Genomic DNA, 12672 nt, shown 5'->3' on the forward strand with positions numbered 1-12672 from the left:
CTTTAAAATGTCCACCTCCACTCCATTTATTATCCTAAATTAGATGCACCTGTTTGAGGTCGTTAGCTGCATAAAGACACCTGTCCACCCCATACAATCAGTAAGAATCCAACTACTAACATGGCCAAGACCAAAGAGCTGTCCAAAGACACTAGAGACAAAATTGTACACCTCCACAAGGCTGGAAAGGGCTACGGGGAAATTGCCAAGCAGCTTGGTGAAAAAAGGTCCACTGTTGGAGCAATCATTAGAAAATGGAAGAAGCTAAACATGACTGTCAATCTCCCTTGGACTGGGGCTCCATGCAAGATCTCACCTCGTGGGGTCTCAATGATCCTAAGAAAGGTGAGAAATCAGCCCAGAACTACACGGGAGGAGCTGGTCAATGACCTGAAAAGAGCTGGGACCACCGTTTCCAAGGTTACTGTTGGTAATACACTAAGACGTCATGGTTTGAAATCATGCATGGCACGGAAGGTTCCCCTGCTTAAACCAGCACATGTCAAGGCCCGTCTTAAGTTTGCCAATGACCATTTGGATGATCCAGAGGAGTCATGGGAGAAAGTCATGTGGTCAGATGAAGCATGGGGGTGGTAGCATCATGCTTTGGGGGTGTTTTTCTGCACATGGGACAGGGCGACTGCACTGTATTAAGGAGAGGATGACCGGGGCCATGTATTGCGAGATTTTGGGGAACAACCTCCTTCCCTCAGTTAGAGCATTGAAGATGGGTCGAGGCTGGGTCTTCCAACATGACAATGACCCGAAGCACACAGCCAGGATAACCAAGGAGTGGCTCTGTAAGAAGCATATCAAGGTTCTGGCGTGGCCTAGCCAGTCTCCAGACCTAAACCCAATAGAGAATCTTTGGAGGGAGCTCAAACTCTGTGTTTCTCAGCGACAGCCCAGAAACCTGACTGATCTAGAGAAGATCTGTGTGGAGGAGTGGGCCAAAATCCCTCCTGCAGTGTGTGCAAACCTGGTGAAAAACTACAGGAAACGTTTGACCTCTGTAATTGCAAACAAAGGCTACTGTACCAAATATTAACATTGATTTTCTCAGGTGTTCAAATACTTATTTGCAGCTGTATCATACAAATAAATAGTTAAAAAATCATACATTGTGATTTCTGGATTTTTTTTTTTAGATTATGTCTCTCACACTGGACATGCACCTACGATGACAATTTCAGACCCCTCCATGATTTCTAAGTGGGAGAACTTGCAAAATAGCAGGGTGTTCAAATACTTATTTTCCTCACTGTATATATATATATATATATATATCCTAATCCTTTCAATGTGAAAAAAAAATATAAAGAAAGAAATATCAAGTTTAAACATAAACACCATGAGAAAAACTCCTAAGTGGCTGAATAGTGTGATCTAGGTTGGAACTCAGCGATAGCATCAGATATCAGCTGTTGATTTAGGTGAAAGGGTGAAAATTGGCTCATTTTGAAACGCTTTTATCTCCTGGTCCTCTTTTACCTACTTTCTGCCAGCACTGACTGGCTTGTTTATCTCTCTACTAGATTAGGTCTGTCTTTAACCTCCTAACCATTGAGCACTGCATACGATTACAATGCGTACTGTATTCCCCATTGCGTTTTTTCAGCACACAGTCAATGCAATCTCATAGTCTCATAAAACAAAACAGATGTATCATCATGGCATAATACTCTTTTGCACAACAGACATTTTGAGCATAATTTGTGGCAGAAGAGAAGCCCATTGGAGCAACTCAGACGTCTGAAACAAGGTGTTGTGTTTATTTGTGTGCACTGAGAGCAGAATCTGTGGATGACCCTAGTGTGATACCCATCTCTCTCCACAGGGAGGCACTCAGCAGCTGTCGGAAAAGCTAGTGGAGCAGATCGGAGCAGAGCGGGTTCGGCTGGGTGCCGCTGTAACCACCATATGTCAGGTAACAACTCCATCAGCGCAGGCTTGACACAGAGATAATGAGCATTTCTCCACCAGCAGTGCGAGTGATAAGTTCCTTTCCTTTAAACGAGATACTATTCAGATACCAAGGCAATGGGTCCCGCTGTGTGCTTTTCTCTCTCTCTCTCTCTCTCTCTTTTGTTTTGTTTTGCACTGTCTCTTCCTTTCCATTTCTGTATAATGCACTGTTGTATGCTGAAGTGCTTGTCATGACAAAAATATTTAGATAACCTAAATCAAATCCACTCCATTAGATCGTTCTCATTTGAGAATTGGTGACACAAAATCTTTTGAAAGCCTCACGTCAGGGAATTAGCCTATAATGTCGCTCTCACACATAGAGAGGTAAAATCCATTAGCCATCTTAATGGTGTTACATCGACATGGCTGAGTAGAAAGTTTTACTCGCCCCTCACTGTTTATCAAAATGAACTCGTTGACTTCTATCAATATCAATTAAGCGAAGTGTTAGTCACCGTATAGCACGTGATAATAAGTCTGCACTATTCGATAGAGGCAAAAGCCCCTGCAGCACATTTTTTGAGTATCTGAATATAGTTGGTTACTTGTACAATCAAAATGATCTTCTATAATCAGTGTCAAATATAATATTCAAAGGTGTTGCAGTTTTTTTTTTTGCGATACCATGTATGAGATTTCACTGAAATAGGTCCTCTGAGAAATCACACATCTGGGGCTCTGTAAACAGAAAAGGGCTCGCATTTGTTTAGCTAATCAGAAAATTCGTTAAAAAAAGTGAGCATGATGGCGGAAATGATCTAAACAGTTAACATCACTCACAGAGCATGCGAGCAATAAAATATTGTACTAAAAATAATATCAATTAATAAATTATTTTTATATAAATAAAATACTAATGTCATTTTTTACCTTTTGTTTACTTTTATTTCACATTTCTTTAGGTTTTAGAAGTCTTGTGTTATTCGTATGAAGATACAACCTGAATAAATGTGATGTTGGTTCCTACATATATTTTTCTATGCTATGAACACACTACCGAAACTAGTTTGGGGTCTGTACGATTTTTTTAAATTATTTTAAAAGAAGTGTCTTATGCTCATCAAGGCTGCATTTATTTGACCAAAATTACAGTTTAATAAAGTTTACGCAAAATGTATTGTGAAATATTTTTAGAAGCTGAATTTTCAGCATCATACATCTGATATAATGATTTGCTGCTCAAGAATTGAATGAATGAATAGAAAGTTTAAAAGAACAGCCTTCATTAAATAAATAGAAATATTTTGTAACATTTTACATGTCTGTTTCGATCAATTTAATGCATCCTTGCTAAAAAAAGTATAAATAAAATTAATTTCTTTAAAAAAAAACCTAAACGTTATTATTACATTATAGAAAAAGATCAATCAGTAAAAGCTTCTTGTCAGTTGCACGCATTACAGTTTGAACAGCCGTCTATTGAATTTCCAGAGCCCAGGAAAAATGCTGCATGTATGTGGGTCCCAGCAGTGTAAAGACCTGTTAAATGTGCCCCCCTTGTCCCATAGCCAAGGATAACGTTTATCAATGTCCTTTACAATGATCTGCCCAGGTGTTTTGGCTTCTATTTTGAGTGTGGTAGCTGGTCTCTGTTACTGTATCCATAAAAGGTACTGCTGCACTCATATTTCTGTCTGCAGCACCTCTGGGGGTCGTACATACTGTAGCAGCCTGTATTTATTTATATCTCAGTCTGGCCAGCGGTGAGATCTGTTTGGGGGAGAGCTTTATGACAGATGGCCATATTAATAATATAAAAAGAAAAGAAAATAAATAAAGAATAATGGCACTTTTGTCGTCTTTAGAGATGTTTATATCTAAATTGAACTTGTTTCATGATTGATGAACTTTACAAAATGATTGAACTGAGCTGACTTGAGTTTAATAATGACGCTATTGTCTTTTAAGCCTCGTTCAGACTGTAAGCCCGAAACTGATTTTTGTGCATATCCGAGTGGAATCCGATCATATTTAGCAAGCGTGAACTATTTCGAGATGCATTCTTATGTGGTTTGCAATCTTATTCAAATTGCATTTCTGGAAATCCTTTTCAGTCTGACCGTTCTAATCGGATTTTGTGCCGTTTGTCGCTTTCTTTTGCCACGCAAAACGTAAACATGTCAGACGTTGTTATAGGAAACATGATGAAAGTCTCTGCAGAAACAAGTGTTGTTGCAAAGTGGCGGTCGTGCAGAAAATTACAATATAATGGAGACATGTTTTGAGAGTGACGGAGACGAAAGCACATCATGTTGTAAATAAGACACAACATCTGTTTTGCAAATCCCCTCCATTTTGCTGTTGTTGTTTTTCCCGTATGCCTACCAACGCAACGTCATTGCCATAGAAACCAATGCAGATATTCTGGAAAACGAAAGAGCGGCATGGGACACACAAATCAGATCTAAACCAGTGTGGACAGTCAATAATGTAGATCAGATTCCAATCGGATACACAAATAATAAGATTTGAATTTGCCTCATATTTGATGAAGTTTGCATCATTGAAACAATCTGTCTTGTATAAAATGCTGTAGAAATATAGATGACATGCCTCCCTGTTGTCCGAGAGCCAGATATGTGTGTGTGTACAGTATGTATTCTCCAATACATAATAACATGATTTTCTTGATAGGGATCAATAGTGTTCATTAACAATACTGTTATTGTGTATTGGCTACAATTTTAGCAGCCACACTGTATCTGTGTCCTTGCCATTTCAGTCTAACCTCACAATACCAGACTGTTTTTGAATCAATTCTAATATGTTTTTCTCTAACAGGATTCTGAGGACATAAAAGTCACGACTTCTGCAGGCACAGTCACTTGTAAAGCCGTCATTGTTGCTTGTCCTTCTAACTTGTCAGGTTAGTGCACGTACAGTATACACACACGTCTATGTGAATCACAAAGTTCACACAAAACAGTCTGTCGCATTGACCCCAAAACAGCCGTCAATCACATGCCCCCTGTAGTCTACTTCCTCCTGGACTGCCGCCATCCTGACTGCAAGTTTGGCTGCCACATTTTGTTTAACAGATAGTGCAGCACAGTCTGTTGCGCGGAGTCTGGCGAGGACACTTTTAATGTGACGGATCTAAGGACAGCTCTGAATTACGCAGAGTGCCTGAACTGCTATCGTCCTGCTGGCTCGAAATCAGAATTCACGCATGGCAAGCTGACAGGTGACGGGAACTCTTAAAAACTGGAGACACTGTTGAGTTTAGACAGCCGTCCAAAATGCATTCAGAAAATAAATAATGAAGGCAGTGTGGCTTGAAGTCAACCCTCTGGCATCTTCTCCTGTTACAAACTGAAAACTTTTAATATTTGTATTGGGAATCAAACTGTCTGAAGCATCACACAAGCTGTATTGTTGAGTACACACACACAAACATATAGGCCTAATATATATATATATATATATATATATATATACTCTGTCAATCGATTAAAGGCTAATCAGTTAATTAATCACAGATTTTTCTGTAAAGTATTTAATATTTGATATTGTATATAGTATAATTTCACATGTAATCTCCAAATTAATGTAGAAACAACAAAAACAGTAGCGTATAATTTAATATTTTTTACATTTGTTTAATGGCATCTTTTTATGAAAGAAGGCCAGTATCACAGATACCAATTTCTGTCAGGAGCACTACCATCAAATACGACTGACAGTTAGCATACAGTTTGGATTGGCGGTATGGTTCCGTTCTGGGGTGCGTTTCCCGAACAACGACGTAACTCGCTGCTTAACTACCATAGTACGATGCATCGTTGAAGAAATCAACTAGCTAGTCACGACTGTTTCCCGAAACCGTACTGTCACAAAGTGGTCGTTCAATCACGTTGGTTTATGACGTCACGCACGTGGTGGAGTAATAACTTCTTTTAATGAATCTGTTTGACATCGAATTAACGCTAGATATTTTGCTATAAATTACAGACATAGCATCTGTTGGACTATTTCAAATTTTTCTCAGTTATTTTGCTTTATCTCTTGACAAACTAAAAGACGTGAATGATATTTGTATGTACTCTAAATAAAAGACACAGGTTGTACTCAATGTCAGCTTGCTTGTTTTGCTCAAGATAAGGATTTATTAAGTCCACATGTCATGCAAACTAGAAACTATGCTTCTAACCACATGTCGAGAGCTGTCGTTCCAACTACTGTACACAACTTTGCGATGCTGTTTGCGAATGTTCGCTAGGACTATGGTTTCGGGAAACACTGACTCGTTGAACTATGCTGATAACGACGGAACTTGCGAACAGAGTTGGCTAACGATGCTTTTGGGAAACGCACCCCTGGGCGAGAACTCCCCATGCGCATCCATGCAGCCTAGCATGGATAAGAGCAGGGAGAGCAGCAATTACCCCCCTTGGGGTAAACAGAACAGAACCAACATGAATGTTTGCATATTTATTTAATTCAAGATTTTAAAGTACAACATAATCCGAGAATTTATTCTGATTTAAGGGGAATCAGAATGCCAAATCCTGACTGGGCGAGAGGACGAGCTGGGGATGGAGGAGGGTAATTAGCTCCTGAGAAACGTGATAGCTGCTGATAATACTGAAGGAGCTTATATATGTATACGGTGATAGGCGTCGTATTCCTATAGGTGGATGTGGATCAGCTGAGAGTCAACTGATGCGAGCTTGACTAACGTGACCTGCCAGAACTAATGCTACGCTTGATTTATGCTACTGATGTCTCTATGAAATTGATTTTTTTTTTTTTTACATTTAGCCATTATAAGCATTCAGCATTACAGTATAATTGAAAGCTATAAATTGTAACATTTATTAGGTTTTAAAAAATATCACAACATTTAATTTAAGTGAACTTAAAACAATCTTCACATAAAACCATTATAATAAATGTCACATTTACATATGCTCTTCAATAAACCAGGGTTAAAAATTTTCTATTGACCCAGTCAGACTGGTTCAGATTTTTACTTGCCCAGTCAAAATGGCCAAAAAAGTTATTTTTTGTTGTTGTTTTTGACCCATGTAACCTTGTAAACAGTGCTTTAAGATTTTTAGGTCTAATAGGTAGGATATATCAAACACTTCACAGTCTTCACTGCATAAATTATAGATTAAATATAGATTAATCCTGATTAAAGCTATGAAAGTTATTCAGTCAAGAGCAGTGAGGGATTTTCTCTTATTCATTTGTTCTTTGATTACCCTTAATGACAGACAGCAGCAGGTTATTAGGTTGCTGTCACTTTAAGACCTGCCGCACATCACATGGATCTGACACACATCCCGTTTTCTCACAACTCTTTACGTTCATTTTAGACTTTATTTAACTAATTTAAGACAGTGCTTGCGAGGAAACGCAACAAAAAAGGGCATTTTGGTATAATTTTGTGTTTTTGTTCATTCAAGTGCTGTCTGAAGCAGCTACGAGTCGTGTGTGTGTCACACAGACAGGAGATTCACAGACGCGGCAGTACCGCACTGCGTTCTCTTTTTGCGCTTGAATGGTTTAAAAGCATTCATAAGAGCATGGTCATATAATGTAATGCTATCTAAAGCTACCGATAAAAACGGAGGCTGCAATAATTGCATTAAATATTTTTAACGTGTTAAACTGAAAAAAAAAGTATTGCATGCGTTAACGCATTCATTTTGACAGCCCTAATATGTGTGTGTGTGTGTGTGTTTACATATTCTGATGATACGATGCAATTCTACTTGGTGAAACTAGTGACAGAAATTAGCTTTAATGTAATAATTCACTCAAAATTGCAGTATTTTCTTTCTTACATGAAGCACAACGTATATCTTAATTGAGCAGAATGTCCTTAGACAGCTTTTCTCTACAATTCAAATTGATAGTGATTTAATGCCAAGCTGAAAAACCCCCACCGATCTCATAAAAGCTCCAAAAATTAAGGAGGATACTGTTAGGGAATACAAGTTTTTTTTTGTTTTTTTTAGTTATTATATAACTTCAGAAGACTTGGAATGTAGCAGAAGTCACATGGTTACTTATTTGAGGTTAGCATTTATAATCACCATCCATTCTAATTGAATAGAAAAGCTGCTTAAGGACTTCTGTGTTTCATGAAAGAAAGAAATTAATACTGGGAACTGAGGACATGATAACAAAACTATAATTTTTGGGTGAGCTGTTTCATAAAAGGCTTGTTTTCAGAAAATGTCTTATGTCTTTATTTACATAAAAAAAAATAGTTTTTGCTTTTAATTAATTTGAATATATATATATATATATATATATATATATTCATTTGTTTAATAATCCTCACTAAATGATTATTTAATTACAGTTTTTAAACTGCTATTTACAGTGTCCAAACTGAGTCAGAGTCTAAGAACATAGTAACTCCAAGGCACTCGAAGTATGTTGAAAAAAGTTAAAAAGCCTTTATTTTATTCATGGCTTTTTAACTTTTTTCAGCATACTTCGAGTGCCTTGGAGTTCCTTGGTTATTTCTTATCCCAAATAACCAAAGAGCACTGAGATTTTACACCCTGTGCAGCACTTCTATGGCATAATTGCTTTGATGATATAGTCAGGGTGTCAGCCAGTGTTGCACAGACAGATGATGAAGGATAAAGTTCAAATTAAATTCCATTAAAACTCAACTAAGAACAAACAAAACATAAATATTTGTAACACATTTTTTTTTTTTTTTTTTTTAAGCCTATAGACTCACTTACTTATAAGTAAGATGACAGGTGTGGCCTTGTCATCCGGGCTGATGGAGAACAATGTTTTAACCTCCCATCCATCTATCTTTTATAATGAGTGAAGTCACTTCCCCACCACCTCCATTTCAATGATTAATGAACTGCTTGACTTGATAGTTGTTCTGGCTTTGCCTATCTTAGCGTTTTTGCTCCCCCTGCTAATCTTTTTTTATATTCTGCACTTTGAATCGGTTTTATTCAGTTTCCGGGGTTGGGTTCAAAAGAACAACGTGCATAGCACACGGTAGCGCATGTTGAATTTGCCGTCAGTCCACAGCAACAACAACACTTAAACGAGGCACTGCCTGTTAGTGGAGTTTGATTATTCTTGATTATGGCATTTTGTATGTTTATGAGGGAGTGCATATAAAAGTAATTGTTTTCATAGTTCTGCGTTATATTGTGTGAACATTATTATTATAATGTATTATTTTCTCCTGTCGTACATTGTTGGACTCGACATTTACCACGTGACAGTTTATTTATGTATTCTTTTTGTTTTTATATTGTTTTACAGTTTTACACATTTATTCAGTAAATCTGAACGACGACTCCGGCGTCAAGACTGTTTATTGAGTGGATGTGTTTAGCTTTCTGGGTACGAAGCCAGTATAATAGTACTTTATTGTGCTTCAGTTTGCCATGCTGGGTGATAGAAGACTTCTGTTCTACTGGCAGCCCAAAAGAGCTTCATCTCAATGTATATTTTTAAAAACTAATATAGTATTTTAAGGAATAATTCAGCCAAATATGAAAAGTGTCAATTTAGTAGCGTTCCAAACACATTTCTTTTTATTATTTTATTTTATTTTATAGAACATACGTTCTTTCCATTCAAGCTCCAAAACAGTAACATAGTGGTCCAAATGACTCGTAGGCCCTATTTTAACGATCTGAAACACAAGTATCAAGCACGAAACGCAAGTAACTTTGTGGGCGGGTCTTGGGCGCTGTTGCTATTATACCGGCGGGATAAATGACTCTTGCGCCCGACGCAAATCTAAAATGGGTTGGTCTGAAGTAGCTTCATTATTCATAGGTGTGGTTTGGGCGTAACGTGAAATAAACCAATCAGAGCGACATCTCACATTCCCTTTAAGAGCAGGCGCGCTTGTTCCATGGCGGGATTGCTATTATAACGGCGGATTTGCCAGGCGCACGCCAGGAGCGTTCACAGCCGAGGAGACCGACGTTCTCGTCAGGGCCGTAAAACACAGAGAAGTGACGTTGGGGATGGAGAAACACACCCAAATTAACTTCGGTTAAACAGGTGTATGATAATTTGGGTAAATGTGTAAGCTAGATGTATGCTTTTATAATAAACTGTCTGTCTATCTATCTATCTATCTATCTATCTATCTATCTATCTATCTATCTATCTATCTATCTATCATAATAATGTATGATTTGCAAAAATGAAAACTGCTGCTTCTGTGTAGATGAGAGAATCGAAGTGTATGCGCGTTGTGCACACGCTACATTGATTATGGCCAAGCATGCGCCCTTAAAATAGCATATGAATAACATGCGCAACGCGCCACTGACTTTAAACTAGATTTTTTCGGTCAGTGGCGGAATTGTTTTCTAAACCTGCAAAATAGCATGAGGGAACGTTTGCGCCGGAACACGGGAGCCGCCCCCGGGAGCGCAAGTGTATTTCTTAGTTAACCGACGTGCGTCTGTGGAGGGAAAAGTCTGCTGTGCGCGGGTGCAAAATAGGAATGATACATGCGTCCGTGTACAAAGTCAATTGCGCTGGGTGCAAGATAGGGCCCATGGTCTCTGTCTTCTGAAATCATACAATTAAGTACTATTAGGGCCATATGAAGGAATCATGGAATCGAATCATAAAAATGGAATTGACTGTATAATGTGGAATGTCACAGAATTTGCCAAATTTGGGATGAATAAAGGGCTGTACACTTAATTATATCATGATATGGACTAGTATCTTTGAAAAGTAAAGGATACAACACAGGACATCTGAGAAAAAAAAAAAAAACATTTCATATGGCCCTATTATTGTAAAGAGAAAAAAATGTTTTTATTAAATTAAAACTCAACTGATTAGGCTTTTTAATTATTAAAATGTTAATTGAATTGGCTCTGGTTGCAATGAACTTCTGTTGCATTCCAAAAGGTGCATTTCTTTATGCATATTAGCTTAAAAATAACAGCATATAGGTTTAGAGAGACATGAGGATGAATGAAAAATAATAGAATGTTTATATGTGGGTGAACTGTTTCTCTGATAGTGAATTTGACACTTTTGCCTTGGATTTGGATTTACAGTTTTTAGCTATTTCTTTACTTTTAGTCATAGGTAATGGCTGTCACGAGTAAAGTCAGTGGGACAGATGTATTCAAGCGATCGGTGTGTTAAAACCGTATTCGCAATCCTGGATTTCTGTGACAGTTGGGGAGAGGACAGAATATGAAGTGTGGGTGTGCGTGGGCAACCATGAGAAACGAATGTGTGTGTATGCTTGTGTGTTTGCTGGATTTGTTGTGCGTGGTATAAAACCATGAAGTATTCATACTTCGCTGCACCAAGCCTACATTATGCCGGCGATTAGTCAGGTTGTGGGATGTATGTGCTTTTTTGTCTTGGTATTTTGGTTGGCGTTAAGATGCTCAACCGGGTTTGGACGCATTCCTTCTGTGGGTTTGTGGCGTGTCGAAGCATAACCGAGTGCAGCCGATTGGTTGCTATATTTAACTCCCCAGTCTTCCTCCAAAATGCTGTACCTGACTTAGCTGGCATTGCAGCTGCATGCAATTTCAGCTGACTGGCAGAGAAACCGGTCCCCGGCCCAGCCTCCTATTGACTCCACTTTGATGAGAGAACATCTCCAGTGACAGCGGGCTACGGTGGAGGCAAGCAACATCACAGACACATCACTCAGAGTTTCGCTTAGAGGCTTGTTTATGCTTTTAAGAAGGAAGGGAAGCAATATATTTGCATCCGTTTGACTGCAATGACCTATTTTTAAGGGTGGTTACACCGAAGTTTAAACAGATTATTTTTTGTTTAAGAGTGCCGGATTATTTCCAATTTCACAGCGCTTTGGGAATGTGTTCAAAAGCACAGGCTTTATACCCAAACCTTTAATTACCAAATTGCTGGTATCACTTTTGCCATTTACAGATGAATGGAGGCTGTTGGGGTATGTGAATGGGAACAAGGGATATACAGTATAGCACATTTCGCCCCTTGAATTTTCAGCTGAAAATGGCATTTTAGGACATTTTCGACTGGAAGAAGAACATTTGAATGGAAGATGGTACTTTATCATACAATAACAGAATCTTGTTGGAGAAAAAGCATCTGTGTCATTCATGTTCACATGAAAAGATCCAAATTTGAAGGTGCCTTGACATTGACTGACAGGTTTGGTTTTCTTTCCTGTGTTGACATATTTCCTATTAAAGTGTGCAATTCAATTGGATGGAAATTGTATATGCAATTCAAATACATAAATCTTAATTTTAGGCCTAAATATTTTATTTTTGAGTGAAGAATTGTCCCTTAAAAAATAAGCAAATTCCAGACTCCAGTCCCTCACATTGTCATTCTAGAGAGCATTTGATTGGTCAAAAATCTATGAAGTGCAGGATGAGTCATAATTTTTTTAATACTTTTAATGTATTTGTATATGTATTATATTATGTATTATATTTTATTAGTTTAGTTATTTAAAGCAATTGCTACCTGATAATTAGTACGTTTTCAGTCGTATCCAGGATTTTCAGTTTCACTACATCACTAGTGTAAACAAGTGATTCTTTTTTCCCCCCCTTCCTTTTTAAGTATAGTTTTCCCAAAGGCTCTGGGCAGGAGGGTATCCTAGAGAAATGCTGAGAGCACCTGTGGCCCATTAGCCCGAGGTTATGCTATAACTGTCTGTTCCACCACTCACGGCTACCTGGGTAACATAGGTGACAGAGATGCCAAGGAGTGAGG

General features: G+C 38.1%; 1 protein-coding gene across 1 annotated transcript in view; it reads left to right on the forward strand.

The window, feature by feature from the left end:
- The window catches only part of LOC311285537 (putative flavin-containing monoamine oxidase A), a 60638-nt gene that overhangs the window by 11298 nt on the left and 36668 nt on the right, over nucleotides 1-12672 (forward strand). Inside the window, exons 6-7 of the mRNA XM_084401210.1 lie at nucleotides 1838-1927; nucleotides 4750-4834. Of these exons, the coding sequence (XP_084257336.1) occupies nucleotides 1838-1927; nucleotides 4750-4834 (175 nt within the window). The remainder of the gene's footprint in view (nucleotides 1-1837; nucleotides 1928-4749; nucleotides 4835-12672) is intronic.

The sequence above is a fragment of the Rutilus rutilus genome, assembly GCF_951802725.1.
Source record: "Rutilus rutilus genome assembly, chromosome: 25".
Lineage (NCBI taxonomy): Eukaryota > Metazoa > Chordata > Actinopteri > Cypriniformes > Leuciscidae > Rutilus > Rutilus rutilus.